This window comes from Camellia sinensis, chromosome 11, assembly GCF_055761805.1.
Source record: "Camellia sinensis isolate YWXY chromosome 11, ASM5576180v1, whole genome shotgun sequence".
Taxonomy (NCBI): domain Eukaryota; kingdom Viridiplantae; phylum Streptophyta; class Magnoliopsida; order Ericales; family Theaceae; genus Camellia; species Camellia sinensis.
In genome coordinates, this window is record NC_138971.1 from 115,553,313 (window position 1) to 115,573,649 (window position 20,337).

The 20,337-nt window shown below is 40.8% G+C and overlaps 1 protein-coding gene across 1 annotated transcript; it reads left to right on the top strand.

The window, feature by feature from the left end:
- The first annotated feature begins 460 nt into the window (after positions 1-460).
- On the top strand, positions 461-3,964 carry LOC145802567 (uncharacterized). The gene is made up of 6 exons (XM_082895300.1): positions 461-1,148; positions 1,569-2,030; positions 2,125-2,432; positions 2,507-2,912; positions 2,997-3,202; positions 3,284-3,964. The coding sequence occupies exons 1-6, from the start codon at positions 461-463 to the stop codon at positions 3,935-3,937; spliced, it is 2,724 nt and encodes a 907-aa protein (XP_082751426.1). The 3' UTR covers positions 3,938-3,964.
- The last annotated feature ends 16,373 nt before the right edge of the window (positions 3,965-20,337 follow it).

Genomic DNA, 20,337 nt, shown 5'->3' on the forward strand with positions numbered 1-20,337 from the left:
CGATTAAGTGGACCATCTGTTGACAGAGACTGGCAAAACTTGGTGCAAACAATGGCCCCCATGTTCAAGTTAAATATTGCGGAAGTGATTGAGACCCCCCCAATCACCACCACCCCCCCCCCACACACACACACACGTGGGGGCTGCTGTTTGGAGAAGGAAAAAAAATAAGAAATTGAAAAAAAAAAAAAAGTGGCCAATCAGAGAGAGAGGGGGTCATGGGGGTCCAAGTCATATGATATTTAACTTCAACGAGGGGGCCATTGTTTGGGCCCAAAACAAACACAAAGTACAGCCCAATATAAGAGCTTTTAAATATACTGGCCCCATCATAAGCTATAAAAGACCCACCCTTTCAACTTCAAACCACTTCATTTCCCTCTGATTCGAACTCCCCAGACTGTACTCCTTTTTCTCAACCATTTCCGTTCAAAACCAGAGCACCACAAAACCCTAAGCCATGGCGCCGAAAAAATCTCAACCATCTCCATCTGAGGAGAACAATGAAGACCTACTCCGCTTCCCGGACCCTATCAGAGCACTTATCGCTCCTCTAAAATTTGCTGCAACCCTATTGCCCAGCCCAAGCTCTGTCGCTAAGGCTACTCTAGGCCCTACCTTCGCGTCTTACTTCCCAGACGAGCTAGCTCCATACTATCCCCTTGGTAATGGTGAGAACCTTCTTCTCAACCAAGCTGGACTCAAGTGGACTAACTGGAATGTCAGCAAAAACCCACTCAGAGGGTGGAGGTCACCAGACTCTGATTGGCGAAGCTGGGCCAGGAGAATTGAAGGTCACGACGCTGAAGTATGGAAGCACCAGGGCATTGCTGAAGCAATTAGACTGTCGACTAAAATTTATGACGTGGAGAAAGGGCTGATTGCTGCTGCTGCATGCTTTTGGTCGCAGTCTAGTAACTCCCTACTCCTCAATTTTGGTATGATTTCCCCTACCATCTTAGATGTAGCTCACTTGACTGGTCTGCCAATCTTGGGCAATCCAATTCATGCTCTCCTTGAGCCTCCAAAAGTGACATTTACTTTAAACACTGACATGTGCTATACAGATTTTGCCAAAAAATACCAAGGCAAGCGTGGTTCCCCTGTCGATGACAAAGAAAGAACTGCTTTTTACTTACTTTGGCTTTGTGAGTTTGTTTTTTGTGTCCCTGGGTACAAGATCACAAAAGAATACCTCCCCCTTGCCTTGTGTATGCAAGGCGGCCAACTTATGGCTTTAGCCCCTTATCTTCTTGCCACCCTTTACAAGGCCCTATTTTCCTTTGTCGACAAGAAGATTTCTGGCAACTGTGGTGGCCCCTTCTGGCTCTTCCAAGCCTGGTTGTATGCCTATTTCCCTGAGGCACGACCCCCACCACCTAACACCTTGAAACCTGTTTGCCACTCCTATGCTGAGCAACTGCTCACTTATAACAGCCATTCAAAACTCACTTTCACAAATCATCTTACCATGTTTTACAACCTTCATTCGCAGAGACCTTCCAACCTGTACATGCCATTTCAAAACTTTGAATTCTCTTCCAGTAGACTTCGTTTCCTCTTCACAGACACTTCTGATTTACACAATGAGCAAGTCCAAGAACAAAATGAGAGTTGGAGACACATTCTCACCTCTAGACATGTCTTGGTTGGCTGTTCCATATCCTCCGCCAAGCTATCCAGCTGCAGTTTTGAGACATACTGTCCCAATCAATGGTCCAGGCAATTTGGTCTTTCCCAGGCTATCCCTTATCCTTATTTCCACCCAACCATCCATGAGGAGATTGGGTCCAGAATCCGCTTGAAAGATCCTACACAAGCTGAATCCATTCTGACAGAGAACACCAAACTTTTCCAAGATTTTGGCCCCTTCTTCTTCAAACCTGCTTCGGACTGCTCGGCTGCTTTTGACCATTGGTGGGGACTTATGACTGCCATTATTTTCTGCAAGCCACTTGAAAGCTGCCTTAACGATACTTGTATTCATATTGAGGGCCGCATATCCTCGCCTTCCAAGCTTAAGGCTACAGGTATCCTTCCTTCATATACTTCATATCCCTGACTGTGTCATGCAATTTGTTTTGTTTTTTTCTCTACAACACTAACTTGTTTAACCTTTGACAGCCAAAATTGGGCCTGCTGCTGAACCATTGGTTAGGGACCAACGTAAAGGCAAGGATCCAATGGATGCAACTACTCAGACAAACACCCCCTCAGTTCCGAAATTAATGGCAGACTCTTTCGCAGCCGCGCAGACACAAGCACAGAGAGGAGCTACCACCCGTACCCCTGCCGAGACAGAGGTCACGGCGAAGAAGAGAGAAGAGCCTTCCACTGCTCCTGCTCTGAGCACAGACCTAAGTGAGTGGGATATCCCTCTCAGCCAAATGGTTGGCCAAACAACATCAAATCCTTCAGGGCAGCTCTACCAAGTAAGCCTTCACTTTACATATTTACAGCATCTGAATTTGCATTCACGCCCGACTGATCACTTACTTTTGTGCAGAGAAAAAGAAGGAGATTACTCCTTGCTGCTGCTGATGATGACGATGCTTCCACTTCTCCTCAACACATTCATCAAATTCCCAGTCCAATCAGCAATGTACCCACAGAACCCACTGTACAACCAACTCCACCACCACCTGAAGCATCGCAACAAACTTCCTTACAACCTGCTTCACAGTCTTCGCCACAGCAATCCACACAGTCTGCATCACAACATCCTTCCACTTCTCCTCAACACATTGTCCCTTCTGTCTCTAGCCCTCAACCATCACCATTCAACCCCTCCAATTCCCAAACGTCAAACAAAGAATCACAGAGGATTGAATTTGACATTTCAATCAACAGCCAATCCTCTCCAACAGATGACAACACAAAATCCCCTCAACCAGAAGTTCACCACAACCAAGGTAAATAGAAATACAAATGTTACTGTTCGTTTGGGAAAAAAAAAACTTCTCTTTAAGTAACTGGTATTGTTCTCCAATTTACAGGGATGGACATAATACAGGACTCATCTCCACGACCAATGGGCGAGACAGAACTTGAAGGTCCTCATGACTTTCCCCTGCTAGCAGAACCAGAGAAACACCCTCAAGGCGCTGATGCTGCCATTTCATCAGTACCAGAAACAACTCGTCCTCATGCGACAACCACAGCTGAACAAGGCCAACCGTCTGCGTGCACGTTATCAGGACAGGTACTACCATTTCCAACCTCATCCTATTTACTCTTTATTACTTGCAAGCATATATTCTCACCAAACTATTAATGTTCACAGGCCGTCGGTCCATGCCAGGATATTTGGGCCGAACTTTCTATTCTTCAACAAGATCTAGACGAAATATCCTCATTGCCTCAAAGGCTACATCTGTTTGATGCTGAAACTCAACAAACCTTAACCACCTTCATCAACCTCATTAACACCCCAGTTGAAGAAATCATTCTCCACAAACCTGATGAAACCTTGGCCTGTCTTTCTGCTGTTGTAAACCTCTCCCCTAATCCTTTCAACCCCATTCAACTAAAGCAATTGGCCAAGATCATCACAGAATGGCCAACCCTTTCAGAGATGGTTCAGACTTGCTCGAAGGATATTCAAACCAATAAGGATTTCCTAAACGAAGCCCACACCATATCTACTTCACTCAAACTCAGCCAGCAGACCTCTGCAGCCATTCTTCAGCAACACTCAGCACTTGAACTTGAGGAAGCGAAACTCATGGCAGAACTTGCCTCTGTCCGGCAAAGAAAGGCTCATCTGCAGCAGCAACATGACCAGCTTAATCAAGAAGCAAGGATGATGCTCTCCCAAATTAGACATCGTTCTGCATCCATTCAGACAACTAAAGCTGAGTTGGACCAAGCCCAAGCCATGCTGGCAGATGCTCAATCAGAGTGGGGTGTTCTAGCCGTTCTGTTCCCCAAATCCTAGGCTAGTTTATATATGTATTCTTTTGTATTGCACACCTAGGAATGATTTGGAAAGGTAGGAATGATTGCCTTTTTAATGATGAGATTGTTGATGGGCCTGAATTGGCTGAGATGGTGAAAGTGAGGGTTGCACTTTGCTATAAGCAAAGTTATAGAGGCCTACAGTATTCAGTGGACGACATATATTGTATTCTGGATAGTATCAAAGTCTGATTTAGGGGGTGGTGTTTGGTGTTTTTTGAAACTGGGGTGCAGGAGTTTGGTCAAGCTGTGGTATGCAGGATTTTGGTCAGTCTGTGGTATTACCATATCTTCTTGGTGGCTACTTTTGCTCTGCTGTGCTTCAATGTTGCTATGCTTTGCCTTATTTTTGGCTTGTTGCTCTGGCTTAGTTTATGGGGTCAAGCATGCTCATTTCTGGTTGTTGCTCTGCTGTGCTTCAAATCTGCTCTGCTATATATGTACTCTGCTGCTGCTATATGGGATCAACGAATAGGCTTAAGTCTGCTGCTGCATATTGGCCTTTTTGCAATTGTTTGAATGATGTTTTGGTGTGCTGTATTGGAAGTCTGCTGCTGGATTGGAGAAAGTTATTGGAGGTCTGCTGCGGGCCTTGTTGTAATTGTTGGTCTGCTGCTGTACTAATTTTTTTTTTTTTGGAGGTTGAAGGATCAGGCTCAAGTCTCAATGGAGGTTGAAGGTTCAGGCTCAAGTCTCAATGGTGGCTGTATGGTCTGAAGTTTGTTCATGCTGCCTTGGAGTTTCATCTGGTTGCCCTGTTATGTGGTTTTGTGAGGATGGGCTTGGAGTTACATTCTTATTGTTTTCCTTCTGTTTTTGTTTCTCTTCGTTGGTCTCCAACCTCATCTTTGTTGATGTATCATTGACACCTTGTATGTGCTTTTTCATCAATACAGTTTTTTGTTTTGCTGAACAAAAAAAAATTTAAATATCAATACTCTGTGTTTTTAATGGTCTGTTGTATGGTTGTTTTTATTTTTTGTGCAATTTTTCACCGTTTGTGCATTTTTATGAAGTAATCAATTCCCCTTCAAAGTGCATTATAGTCACCGCTATTTGTTCGTTCTGTGGGCTTTTTTTTGCTTTGTTTTGGACAAAATCATGGCATTCAAAAAAATCGAACAAACATAATTCATGTGGTAAAAGCGAACAAACATTACTACTTTCAACTTGCATTGTTTGTTGGACAAATATCACATTGCAGTGGACAAACATTACTATAGTCATTTGGGCAAAATATGACTTTGCATTGTTTGTTCTGTACTGTACCCATAACATTAGAATTATGTGTATCACATTACGTACAGGCCACGATAAAAGCAAACAAACATGACTACTTTCCCTCGTTTGTTCGAGTCCCAAACATTGGAATTATGTGTACAATCAATACGCGTGGGAAATTAGTATTATCACAGCTGCGACCTAAAACGTTGTCACGACAAGCTGATGCAGTAATCCAGTTGTGGTTGGGCATCGAAATTACACTCGTACTGGCAGGCCATGATAAAATCGCTGCACTATTTGTTGTAATTGCAATCAATCACATGCACGAACGATACTCGCCCATCTTTGTATTGTTCACATCCATAACGAAGTCAAGCACCAACTTCCGGCGCACAGAAGGATGAAACTATGTACAGAAAGCGAATAACACAAATCAGGTACAGTTACAGCGGTAGGGAATAAACGGATTTATTTCGCAATTGGAAATTAAGCGGTACAATGTACCTTGTGTGGACCGCTGGGTATATCAGGCCGCTGCATGTACTTGATCACAAACATCCCACAGTCGAAAGTGCTACAAATGAAATGTAACATTCAGTTTCTCGTAAAATATAAGCAGGTTCGTTAAATGAGTGATTCAAGAGTGAAGTCAATGTGACGCAGGGTTTGTGGATTACTCGTCCAGCTGTTGTAATGGCCTTTGTTCTAACATGCGCACCTCAAAGGTGCGCATGTCTACAGCATATTCATTTCCAAACTGTAGTTGCAGTAAGGCATGTATTGTTTGAACCTGTTGCAGAATGAGACGGTTAGTTTATGTGAAGGATGTGACAGTGTGGAAGTAGATTCGTGAAATTCAGCACGACATACCAACATTTTTGCTGTGTTCAGCTTGTTGGTGTCCAGTGTGGCGGATGCCAATGAGTCAAATTGGTACGCCACACGGTCTACCATATCTATTTTTAGGCACACCCAATGTACTCCTCGATAATTGAAAGGCATGTAAATCTACACAAACATAAACACAAGTGAAGACATTGTTTAGAGGGCATGCGAACATGTACGCACTTTCATATTTACATTGACATTCAAGTAAATGGGATCGACATTCATATTACCGACGTCCATATTAAATCTACTCGCTTCAATGGGATGGACATTCATATTACCTTCTCACATGCATCAAGCACCCCAGTATATCTGTCATGTCCAAAATATGATTTGACCATGTTTTCATGGTTCAGAGGTTGAGTTTTTTGATTTAGTATCAAAGTCTGCATGTTTAGTGTGTAAAGTTCAGTCAGCCAAAGTTTTCTGAAAATATGTCTTCTGCAATACACAACCGACCTAAAACACTTACTTACCGACAAATATACTGGAAAGAACCACGCAGTATGCCTCCCGTCTTTGTGTACTTGCCGCTGTCCGTTAGTCAATTGAACCGCGACCAAGTTGATTGGCTGGAACATTGTAACAGACCAGGCAACTTGCGAAATAAGGTTTGCCATTTGTTTAAATGTAATACGAAATAACAATGTCCCTACATGGATATGTCCATCATGCAAATATAGTGGAAATAACATTGTCAGATGCCACGACTTACAATGTCGGATAGCCATGCCCCTAGTTTCAGCGTGCGCATGTCACGTCGCGTAGCACATTCGCAAGGCATTTCATGCAGATTCATAGACACGACAATGTCCCTACATAAAACGTATACATCAACCGGTAAGAAGCAACCTACAGCCTAGTAAAACTTAAACGTATTTGGCTTAACTCTACAACATAAGATTAGTTTTTTCTGTTGTACAACTATGGCAGATATTCCTGATTCTACTAGGCTCCAATCCAATGACGATTAGTTTTAAGTTTTTAAAAAACAAAATGAAAAGACAAAGTTTTAGATATTACAACTCATGACATGTCCAATAGTATTTGCTAAAATAATATGTGAAAATTGAAATGCTCATTTACAGGTCAGCAAGTTAAAAAAAAAAGAAACACGTTTTTTACAAACTGGAGCCAACAATATCCCAAATTGATCAAAATGGAAAATGTAAGCAGAGTAGAAGAAAATAGGTAGGGAAAATTGCACTTCATTATAAGTTCTCAAAAAAATTTGCAAATCATTGGTAAACTTTATTAAGTTTCATAATTAAAATTATAAAGGTTTCCATGAATGTGTAAATATTTTTGTGAAAATATCAGTGGTTTGCAATTTTCCCAATAGGTACATGTGTGCAGGATAAGACCAAAAGAAGAAAACTTCAGACAGGAAATTTAGCCACTGATCTTTCCGTAGCCCACTGCATTAAATTCAAAGAGAATCCTACATACGACATGGATAAACCCATCATAAACCCATCAAAATCATAGAGAATGAAAAATTAAAGAACTGATACCTACAAGAATCAAATAAACATAGCACGACACATGAAAATTGTGGAATTCAAACTTATTTCACAAATACTACGGAACAGGTTAATTGCGAGTACTAAACTCATCCGTACCTTTCATTGTTTCTGTCGTCAAGTACAGAGTCAACAACTTCGTCTTGGGCCGCTGATAAAACCTCTCTGCTCTCCAGTGTTATCAAGTCCTTCTATCAATATAAACAATCAAGTAACATCAACTCCTCCTATTAATATAAACAATTAACTAACTCACCACTGTTCAGAAATTTAATTTGCAAAGTACATAACACATCCTTATGCATCTAAAATTGGTGAAGCGATGTCTAACCTCTGAACGGAACCGCTTGTCCAACCTGTGCAGTTTGGACAGGAGTTTGTCCGAAATTTGTAAGAGAATTGTACAACATTTGTTACTGCAAACTTGCAGTAGAATGACAAATATAAAAATACAACACAAATAATGGTTCTATTATGATCAGTAATGCTGTCGGCATCAATTGGTAATGAAACATACGAAAGGTGAAGTGATGTGGCGACTTGGGAATTTTTCGACAGTAAGTCGAGTACTTATTTTGCTATCGTTGCACGAATGCATATCCCCTACGTTTGTCGCTTCAACACCTCTTCCTCTTCCTCTTCCTCTTCCTCTTCCCTTTCGTGTGCCTGTTACAATTTGTCCCGCTCCCAATGTTTGGGCAACCTTACCAGCAGAAGGATGCACATTGTCTACTTCTCCTCGCATTGGTGGCAAGGTTTGCAAATCATCAAACGAAGATAAACTCTGTTTTGCAACGTTCTTCATGGACAGAAACTGAACTGAAAGAGATTTGCTTTCTTCGCTTGCGTATGTTTCCTCCAACGCAAGGCGGCGGTTGTTGTGCATGTCCCCAACTTCTTGGACGGTACGCAACTGTCCAACGTGCATATTAATTATCTCATTGGACAACATTCCATTCACATAATTGTCCTCCCAATCCACCCCCTGTAAATCTTGAACATTACCCTCATTTGGGCTACCATAATAATTTGGGCAGACCACGCCGCCATCATGCAACTCGACTCCCATGGTAGGGTCAACACCCTTTTCCTCTGAGCGACCCAATTGTGCTGTTTCCGATAAACCTGCCAGCACTTGCTGCATCATTTGCTTCATTTCAGCAATATGTGTCTGTTCAGTAAACGGTTGTTTCCCAGACAATATAGCTGCAACCAGTTCGTTCAGCATTCCTTTCAGTTCACCAATGCTGGAGGATATGTTAATGTTACAATTTCTTTGAGTCGACTCCACCTAATCACACAAACACATACATTAACCTGGTACGATATTTCATCTTCAAGTAACCTCTGTGAACTGTGTGAAGCATGTGTACTGATTGCTTTTGCTTACCTTTGCATTGTGAACAACTTCCTTCTCTCGGAAATTGAGCAACATGTCCCTTATTTCCGCATTGCTGTGAAGCACTTGCTTCATGGTTTCCTTCAGTTCACCAATGTCGGTCTCAACCTTGCTCAAACGAACATCATCAATCCGTGGTTTCTGTTTGTTATTGACATGGTGTGTGTCAATTGCGTCATCAATGTCGTTGCTTTCCGCTTTTGTTGGATGAAACTCCACCTAACATAGTTGTCAAATCGGGATTCAAATCATAAATGAAAATGGTAATGCACTGAATCGTTAATCGATCTCAACTGTGAATCGTAAAGTTTCCGTCTGCTTTCTTAAGTTGCACACAACATATGTGTACACACTTTACATATTAAATATATCTAATAAAAATTAATTACTCCATTCGTCTGAAATGGAAAAAAAATGTTGTTGTAAATGATGCTCATCTGGTGTGGATAAAAACTTCACAGTCGATCCCATGTTTACCACTTTACCTTTTCCCAATTACATAAACAAAGAGAAACTTTCAATTACAAACTAACTAACAATAACTGAACGACAATGTTTTGACCTTTTTACAAGGTTAAAAAACCAAAATCTTCAAGCTTTTCCAAAAATCTGACTTCAGGGCTTAACGAAAATTCATTTCGTAACGGAAGTAGTACATAAAATTGAATTTGTAAGGCTACAACATCGTCCACATGGAAACTTCATGTTTTCCCCCCAAAAGTCCGAGTATTTCAGAGTAAATAGGGAGGGACAAACTGAAAATACGACGTACGCTAAGGAATGGGTCACTGTTTGTCGCTGCTTGTCACCTAGTCATAGGAACACATATTCTGTCTGTCACCGTTATCCATAACACAGGTGGGGCAATGCTGTCAAATGTGCAGAACGAATGGGTTGATTACCTCATGTTGCTGCAACATTTGCTTCCTTCCCATAAGTTGCCTCGTCTCCCGTATTTCGGCATCACCCCAATCATTTAGCCGAGGGATGGAGCGTGTAGTAGCCGACGTACTCTTGCAGGGAGGGGCAAAACGATCCAAGTAAAATAGCTGCATTGTAAGGGGGAAAAGATATTTAGTATACACTTCCGAGCAAAGTAATCCGTATTCGCTAACAATGCATACAACTTACAACACAATCATATGTATGTGTTTATGTGTCTCGATGGCAGAATCCCCATGCAGCTTTTCGGTTCAAAAGATAAGCTTTTCGTGGTTACAAAAAATGTGGCCCGTACAGGTATATTTGTCATGCTGTTCAATAACAGGTAAGTTTGTATTTCGCAACGACTGCCATTTTATTGAACCATATGCACAGCAATGGATGAAATATGTAATCGGCATGGTACAAACAAACAACGGTCGATTACGTTACCATTAGAAGGAAAACACATCCAGTTGCCTCGCGCTGAAGTTTCATCTTATACTTCCGAACACCTTTCACAAGGAATTGCAGTGTCACCTTTGCCCAATTACATGCCCCCATACCGCTCACGTCCTTCACGGCATGAACGAACGACAGGCTCAACGCGGTCATTGTGGTAGGACACAACATGGCCCCCAACACGTACAGCGCAAACTTCCGCCGAAACTCGTCATCCGCACCATCACTCTCAGTCAGATAAACTCTTAACTGGTTCAAAGGAATGATTCCTTTAATAGCTCCAACCTCTTCGTAGATATTGGGATATGCGTCTATTGAACCAGTGAACTGCACGTCATTGCCTTCTGACCGTATACCCAATAAGACATGCACTTCCTCACAGGTGAGCCTCAGGTGACGGCCATGAACAGTCAACGAACACGTGTCGGGATCGAAGTTCTGTACCAACCATTGGCACATGTTGTGATCTATACGGGTACACTTTAACCCCAGGAGGCCACCGAACCCAATATCAATGACTGCCTGCTTTTGTGCTTCGTTACACCGGTTCACGATATCAAAAATTGCCTTCAATGATATGCGGACTTGCATTTTACTCTGCAATGTTATTAACGTGAACATTAATACAAAAAAGTAACCAACATTGTGTCGATAGCAGGTCCTCCCCAAATGCAGTTACGAAAACACTAAGCACGTAAGTACCTTTGCAGATTTCTTTGCAACTTCTTCGCCCAGTTCCTTGGCACTTGCCTTAGCCATGTCCTGAAACCTCTTCTTCTCATCACAGGGGAGTTCCTTCCACCTTTCCCCAATATCCTTTCGGCTCTGTAAGTGTTGCACCAACGTGACGCACATACAGGACAAATAGGAGCTGTAAGTCCAAAATAATTGTCAGCAAAAGTTGTATCACTCGCAATGTGTGCACATTTTCTGGTATGTACATATGTTTGCACATACAAATTACTATTTCGCACACAGTTGAAATAAAAACGGACATGGAATTTTACAAATAATCGGAGTTTATAAGAACATGCAATATGGCTTCTATGACTGCTGGAAATCGCTGAATGCGACACAATAGAAGCACATGACTGGTGTGCGCTTGGAATAGAAGTCCATACTTTGCTATCACAGCAGTCACGTGTTTCCATCACGGTACTCTACTTACTACATGTCTGCACACTAACCATATTCGGTCCGGGGTTGTCTGCTTCTCGTCTTTCCTTGAATTGTTCCTGGCTGCAACCATTGTCAAGTTCGGCGTAAGTATATGTTAGATATGGATGGATATATATACATATACGTACACAATTTGTGACACAAACAAATTTGGTCCCAACTACATAATAATGCATCCGTAATGTCCAATTTTGGTTGCTAAAAATATAATAACCACATCATTTCTGCAACAACAATTATAAATGGTCCAAATTATTTTGGCCCTTACTTTTGGTCTCTAAAATCTTAATTTCTTGTGAGTACAAACTGAAATCTGCACAGGCGCAAGCTATGAGTTCAAAATATGTAATGCAGAATTGTGCAAAAATACTGTCACATGTTTCTGACGAGAGGGATTCGTACTGTGAGCCGTTTTGAAGGACACGGATCGAACCTGTAAAAAATAAATGGCCCAAGTGGCCGCTTTCGACGAGGGGGCTCGGTAATGTCAACCCTTTCCATTCCTGAACCTTTGCCACTTACCTTCAATGTTTTCCTTTGCCTGTAACAAATATCAGCGTAAATGAAATTTTGTTCAAGGCCAAATTACATCGGTGGTATGTACGTTTTGTGCATCCTATCATCTTCGTCGGTTAACTTTCAAGTTAGTCAATCTTGCGTTCCCATTTCAAAAGTTGTGCCATTTTCGTGAAATTGGTAACGTCGTTTTCCGTTGTCACCGAAAATGATGAACTGAAGTGGTTTAGTATAACTCAGTGAATTATGGATTTCACAAATGCTCTCCGCAGAATACGCGACATGTGCCGTATGTGCACATATTCTGGTAAGAAATCGACACAGTTTTAATCCATTACACGAAATTCATGGTGCAATTTGAGGCTATCGCAAATGTGTCAAACTCAAATCGCACAACCTCCTGATGGCAGTACATAACGGCACAATATGCCAAACACGAACAGACCGTGGTATTTAGTAGGTACAGGAAACATAACCTTGCAAACCTAACTGTATCAAATACTGAACGACATAAACTCACAGTTGCTTCGCATTGTCTGACATGTCGCCCATATCCAATTACGATAATTCCTGCAAAGAATTGCATGCAATATTCATAAGGATGCAGAAAGAACGTTACTCCCACATTGTAACAAAACGAAATTGACTGTTAACAACTTACAATCAACGGACCATTGAGTCGTACGTGCATTGTACGAGTGGTACTTTTCGTTTATTTTCAACTACGATATGTTGTCGTTAATTTATGCAGATATGGCATGCCACTGTTTTACGAAAATTAATTGGCCATATGTTGTACTCGTTTTATAGTATTTACGACTTCAAGCCCGAATCAACAACCAATGCGCACACTTGAAACAGGGCCACATCGGACATTCAACCCAACAGCACCCATACGCAACTTACCTTCATGCAGAGAAATAAAAACCCGACTACACTGCTCAACGAAGACCGTCTGTCAGTTTGGAACTCCTCAATGGCAATATCAGTTTGTCACCCGTGTAGTTTGTATACCTAATCGTACGTATGGTTTCAATGACCTAAGGAGGCACAGTTTCATAGTTCAGAAATGGTAATGTCGTGCGAGTGGAACACAGTAGGTCATAATAATAATGTGCTCCGAAAAAAAAATAGACAGACTCACGCATGCCCGACAAAATGGTGACTGTTACCGTCGGCGACCTGGCGCAATCGAAATGGAGACACAGAGACAGAGTGTGTTACTGGAGGTGGACAGCAAAACCGAAATGGAGAGAGAAGGAGGGACAGCAAAGTAGCCGAAATTTGTATGGGAAATGGAAATGAGTTGGTGAGATTAGAAAGGCTACGGCATGTGTGTCATCATGAAAAGTACTGCATCTGTGGGATTTCAAAAGCGCTGTCTGCCGACTTTGGTTTTTATTCCAAATTTGGGAGGGAAACGGAAACGTACGTGACACTACATATTAAGGCCAAGTTTGGCAAGTTGGGAAAAAAAACCAAAAAGTCAAAAAGTTATTACTATTCACAGGAAGTCAAAAATTACGCCTACACAACTCCGAATTCTAATTTTGCCTTACACATTAATTTATACAATTTTGTAATACACATTTTTTTTATAAAAGTCAAAAAGTTAACCCAAACATCCATATTTTTTTCCTCATTTTTTTCATCCACAAAGAAAAAAATTGCACTTTTTTAGTCCAATATTTTTCCTCACTTTTTAAATATAAATAAATGAATTTTTTCACTTTTTGTGAAATATGAGTTCCGTTTGGGTTAGGGGTTGAAATGATGTGTGTGAGAGGTGATGTGACTTAAAATAATGTGATCCAAGTAAAAATATTGACTTTTTGTCTTCTGGCTTTTTGTAAACATGCCAAACCAGCCCTAAAAGGTGGTTAGGAAGTTGCTATTTTTATGTTATTTTAGTATTTTCATATTTTTTAAATTTAATTTTTTGTGTTTTCAAAGTAATAGATTTTGTTGTACTTGGATATGATGTTTGTGACAGGAAATTTGCACTGATTATGTGTTAATGCTGTTCGTCCCAGTGTATGGATCAGACAGGTCTAAGCTCCTCCAGCCCGTGTCCAAATGATCAAGCCCACCAGATAACCTGCAGGCAAGTTCAACGGGGAACGGAGTAGTCCCCCAGCGAACTCTCCGACGAGCAAGTTAGGAAGAGAAGCAGAGTATATGGGAGAGGATTCCAGATAGAGAACTTAACCTTTTTATTGTCTACAACATTTGCTTATATCCTTTTCTCATCATTTCGTTGTCCCTTCCGACCTGCTCTCCTTGCCGAAAGCCTATGCTGTAGCTTACCTTGCTCAGGGTAAGGGGGTCTTGCTCCGACGGAGAGGTGTTGTCGTAATAAATGCTTGCCTCAAAGGTCATGGAGGTGGTGCCAGTGGTGGCGGCGATCGCCGCAGGGGGCGCAAAGGTCGTCCCCGAAAGGCAAGTGGAGGATGAGGCTGTTGGCCCTGGGCCAAGGAGGGAGGGACAGCCTCAGGGGGGTCTTATACCTCAAGAAGGAGGAGTCGGTGGGACCGCGGGGCGGTTAGAGGGAGAAGAAGGCCCAGCCAGAGCAGGGGCAGATCGCCTTGTAGGGATTGTCGAAGAGGCAGCCTTTCGCTCGGCCTCCAGATTCAACGAGGCTGAGCTGCTAAGGGGGTTATACTCCGCTCAAATAGAGGTAACCACCTTAGCAGGGGCCCTGCTGAGGAAGGCGGGGGGTGCCAAACTCAAGGCAGATGAGGCCAAGGCCCAGCTTGCAAAGTTGAAGGAGAAGAGTGCAAGTTGGGAGAGTGCCCACACTGAGCTGCAAACGGTTCAGGCGGAGCTGGAGGACACAAGCCGCCAGGTTGTGTCGCTCGAGTTCCAACTTGCTGGCGAGCAGAAGAAGTTCGACGAGGCCCAAAGAGCCTGTGCCGCCGCGGTCGAGCGACATGAAGAGGCTATGAGCAATAATGAGGAGCTGGTCAGGCAGAAGGACGAGGTGGATAGCAGAGTGGGCGATCTCCAAAGGGAATTGGAGGGCGAGCACGCCAAGGCAGGGGAGGAGAAAGGGAGGCTCCATAGGGACTTGGAAGCAGAGAGAGTGAGTAAATCAACTTGATTTTTTACAGGTATGATATACTGAATAAATCATAAAATATGAACGGTTTGGATTATCAAAATTGGGCCTAAAAGTAGGCCCGAAGGCTCTGCAAGGACGGGCACAAGGAGGGGCTTGCAAGGAGAGGATCCTTGTACGGGGAAAGGGGGTCCCAGTCTTAATTCATTCTGTCTTTTGTTAGTGATTTTTTGGCTTATGGACTAAAAATTAAAATGAAGACTGTTTGGTTTGTTTTTGGGAGAGTTGTTTTTGAAAAAAAATTTGGGGAGAGTTTAAAATTTTTTTGGGTTTCTTCTTTTAAATAACAACAGGAGCTCGACAAAATCAAAGCATATTGATATCGAGTTCGTAGTTGTAAAAGAAAGAGTGCAGAGTGGACAGATTTCCATAGAGCACATTGGGACAAACTCCATGATAGCGGATCCACTTACGAAGGGACTACCACCCAAGGTCTTTCATGAGCACACTGCTCAGATGGGTGTTGTTCTATTTGAGAACATTCTGGTTTAGTGGGAGTTTGTATTTATATTACTGCTTTATGTCAGCCTTGAGTTTTATCTATGTAATTTGATTAATTTCTGCAGAAATGAAATATTTTGTTTATTACGCTCTGTTACGTATTGTGAAGTATTGATCTCAATAAAGTTAAGTAGGACCAGTTGGAAATAGGCATGTATGGATTACATCACATGTAATTTCCATGCTACGCATCCATGATTGATCTATGTCATTTAGCTGTATTAGTATACGTGACCATTGGTGGGTCGAGTTACGATTGATGTAATGAAGACCGCTTTGATCCTATATTAATATAGTTAATGGACAAGATTGTTTGGATACCCTCAAGTTATGATAACAAATTTCTGAGCTCACTAAAGTTAAGCACATTTTTCAGGATACATATGTGGTCCAGTGGGAGATTGTTAGATAATGTCTCAATGGGACCACATAATTAAATGTGGTGTTATCATTTATAAGAAGCCTACAATTTAAGTGATTCAATTTAGTTAATAGGCTTAAGGGTATATGTGTTATGGACCTAATGTGTAGATACTAGTTGTATAATTTCTATTTCTATGAGAGGTAGAAATAGAAATTAAAACATATTGGTTAAAATTGGTTTTCATTCCTTTTGAACTTCCACAACCTTTCAGTTTTGAAAACCAATAAATAGAAATTAAAACCAATAACGGTTAAAGTTGGTTTTCATTCCTTTTGAACTTCCACAACCTTTCAGTTTTGAAAACCAATTACAACCTTTAAAAGGTTATGGTCCCTATTCCTTCCCAAGTGAAAAAGGTGAAAAAAGAAGAACACTGCCATTTTATTTTCTAAATCCTCTCAAGGAAAAACATAAGGCACCAAAGGGGAAAGGATTAGAAGGCAATAACATAATCAATAACAAAGAGTTCATTGATAATCACGCTTCCGTTTAACCGTTCATCAATGGATTCAGGTATGTCATTTTGTCTTGATTTCTTGATAATACACATGGTAAATGATCAAAAGTGTAAGGTTTATGTTCTGAAATTTATGTTAACAATGGTTGTGTATTTTGGGAGAATTGTTTTTTTGGGAGTTTGGGATGATTTGATATTTTGGGAGTGAGAGAAAAAGTGATTGGAAAGGAGAGAGGAGAGAGAAAAAGTGATTGATTGATGTGTAAGTGAGAGAAAGTGATTTTGAAATTTTTTTTACAAAAACTCAAACCAAACAATTTTTTAGAAATTTTTTTCTTTAAAACTCGTCTCCCAAATGCAAACCAAACATAAATTTCCCTTTTCCCGCTCTGCTATACAGGTTATACAGAGTATACACCTCAATCTCATTCTCACTCCCCCTCACTGTCACACTCACTCCTCCTCCACCGAACCCAGCCTCACCGGCGACCACTCCCGACGGCCACCCACTCGTAAACCCAACCCACCGCTGTAGCCCTCATTTTCTCTGCTTCGCGAACCATACCTCGACCGCGACCACCATCGGCTGTAGAGAAGGAATTTGTTGACGATAACGTGGGCTTTCAGGCCATAGATGAACCAGGTTCGTCCTCCAAACGCTGAAATAAAAATGTTAGGGTTATGATTCACAAAATATATTTGAAAATTACTGTTATGCAGATAGATAAATGGTATGCTTGAAAAATGCGGCACATATTGTGACGAACATTTATGCATTTACCTTTTAGAGTTAAAGTATAAATTTTGCAGAACGTAGTATGAATACGCAGAAACTGATCCAACATAAAATGAAAGGATCACATCTTTGCAAAACATAGTATGATTATGCAGATTGATAATTAGTTGAACGAATGCATATAGTTGTGTAATTTTCAATGTGTGATTGATAATGTGATTTTGCTGAATTTGTTGTCAATCACGCATGAATTGTTGTAATGAACTGCTATCAACTAATGTGTTAGCTGCGTGACTTGAATTAACTATTATCAACATTGATAACTATTATCAAACTGAACTTAAATGTTCATAACTATTACTGATTTGTTGATAAGTATTTCAGTGTGCTTTGTTGAAAATCACATGTGTCATTTGTTGATAACTATTTCAGTTTGATAACTACTGAATCACAGTCTCTAACAATCTACCCCTAATCATTTCACTTCAGCATGATTTGTTGATAATAGTTGTTTAACATGTGTGATTGATAATTTACTTGACATTAACCTGATATGTTTGTAAAACTGCCATGTTTGTTCAGATTGAAAATGCTATGTGTGTAACATGTGTGTAATTAATCACAAATGCTATGTTTGAAACTGCTGTATTTGTTCAGTTTCAAAATGCTATGTGTGTACATTGAGCTGCGATGTTTGTTCAAATGCTATTAACAGTTTAGTCTGTGTAACCTCTGTGCAAATGCTATTAAACATGGCAGTTTGAACAAATAGATGTTTTCAGTAAAGACACACTCTGTCCCTCAAATTAAGCTAGACCTGCTATTAACCCCATCAAACAGAAGCATAGCAGACCACTACAAATTTCTCATGTATGCGGATTTAAAAAATGGCTTCTTCTTCTAACATTAGCAACATAAGATTACAAACGAGGCTGTGCAATTGTGGAAGAACCGCTGCCATACGTATTGTCAGAACAATAAGAATGGAAATGAAGGGCGTTTGTGCTTTGTTTGCCCATCAAAATATGTAAGTATGTATTGGAAATTTTAATCCTTTAGTAGTCACAGTAATATTTGTCGTATTCAACTAACTGATTGTCATGCATTGTAGAGTACCACTCCCACTCCCCATTGCAATTACTTCAACTTCATGGCTGAAGATGATGAAGGCGTTATGTCCACAATCCCTTCCAACACTAGAGCTGGTGATGCTTTAACAGTAGAACACTTCAACGATGTAAGGACGAGGCTTCATGACTTGGGAAATGACCATGGTCGAAGGCTTGAAAGGATAGAAAATATTATCAAAGCGATGGTGTATTTCATTATTTTTTCTAGGGCCTTGCTACATGCCCCTAATTTTTGGCCCCCTAATCCCCCTAAATTTCATACCAAGGCAAAAAAAAAAAAGGGAAAAAAAAAAAAATTGCCCAAAACGACGTCGTTTTGGGCATTAGGGGGATTAGGGGGGGCATTTTTAGGGGGACAAATCATTTTCCTATTTTCTATCATTGAGAAATGATTTGTCCCCCTAAAAATGCCCCCCCTAATCCCCCTAATGCCCAAAGCAACGTCGTTTTCGGCATGTTTTTTTTTTTGCCTTGTTCTGATTTTTCGGGGGATTTGGGGCCCCCAAATTCGGGGGATGTAGCACAGCCCTTCTATCATTTTGTACTTGATCATGTAACTTTCGTACTTCTTTGTATTTTGGGAAATTGAATGGAAGTTTGTACCAGTTTTTGTTGTATTGTACTTCATTATGTAAGTAATGTTTATGGAATGAATTTTATTATGATGTAACTTATGTAACTTACTTAAGAGCTTTGTGGAATGAATTTTATTATGGAATGAATGTACGGAATGAATTTTATAAGTTATTATGATGTGACTTATAATGTTAGTCTGTAATGAATTTTGGGAAACATTGGTGTCATTGTAAGAGCTTTGTGGATGCTATTTGGCAGATCTGTGGACGAATTTTGTGGATGGTATATGGATTCATTTTTGTGGATGCTCTGTGGATGAATTTTGTGGATGCTTTGTGGATGACTGAATTTTTTCGGTGCATTGTCACTTATCTGTGGCCTGTTATCTGTTGCAGGTTCTCTTATCTGAGTGCATCAATTTTGGTTGTAATGAACAACTTCTGTTATCTGTTGCAGGTTTGTTTGTAATTAACAGATTTGGAAAATCTGTTATCTGTCAACTAGTATCTGTTTGTCACTTATCTGTGGCCTCAACTATTATCTGTTAGCAAGTTGAAAGCAGATATAGGATGCATGGTACATTTCTTCACCATCGTGCTGACTTCTTCATTAATGAATATCAATACTCTGTTTCTGCATGGTCTATTGTATATTTTTTTGTTTGAAGGGGAGCTGATTAGTTCATAACAATGCACAATGAGAGAAAAATTGCTAATGCACAGGTTGACCCCATGGGGTATGCTTCCACACAACCGTCGTGTTTGGAAAAACAAAACATTTTGTGCCCATATTGATGTTAAGAGTGTATGAGACCGTTGGCTGGTTGTGCACAATTTTTGTTTGCAATTACAGCTTGTGATTCCAGTCAATGATTCCGACACTTAAACCTTGTTGTCCATATTGAACGATTCACAAACATGAAGTAATCAACAAAACGTAGGTTAATGATAGTTTCTGATATCGGTCATTGACATTACAAAAAAATTACCTTGTCATCGTACCAACAAAAATCATAAGACAGCTTTTAGTCGAGGACAGTGACCCAACAAAAATACCTTCAACAAAGTGGACATGATGAAGACGTTAACGCATGCACCGTTGCAATGGTTAGCAGAGTATGACGGTCTGTTAGTTTCTAAGTCGTTTATTTTCGCGCGACGATGCCATCTTACAAGACTACGCTTACTATGTCATACACATGTCCAGGTCTGCTAATCCTCGCTCAAATCAACAACTTCGAAGTCTGAGTAATCTGAAAGGTCAGGGTCCGACACCAGTGCAGGATCCTCCATTATAGCCTTTATCGCAGATGCCGGGTTCGATCCA

Bases quoted from the DNA above. Each gene is read 5' to 3' on its own strand.
- LOC145802567 (XM_082895300.1), top strand. From the start codon at position 461: ATGGCGCCGAAAAAATCTCAACCATCTCCATCTGAGGAGAACAATGAA. The intron at 2,913-2,996 runs GTAAATAGAAAT...TCCAATTTACAG, and splicing joins AGAAGTTCACCACAACCAAG to GGATGGACATAATACAGGAC. The intron at 3,203-3,283 runs GTACTACCATTT...TAATGTTCACAG, and splicing joins CGTGCACGTTATCAGGACAG to GCCGTCGGTCCATGCCAGGA.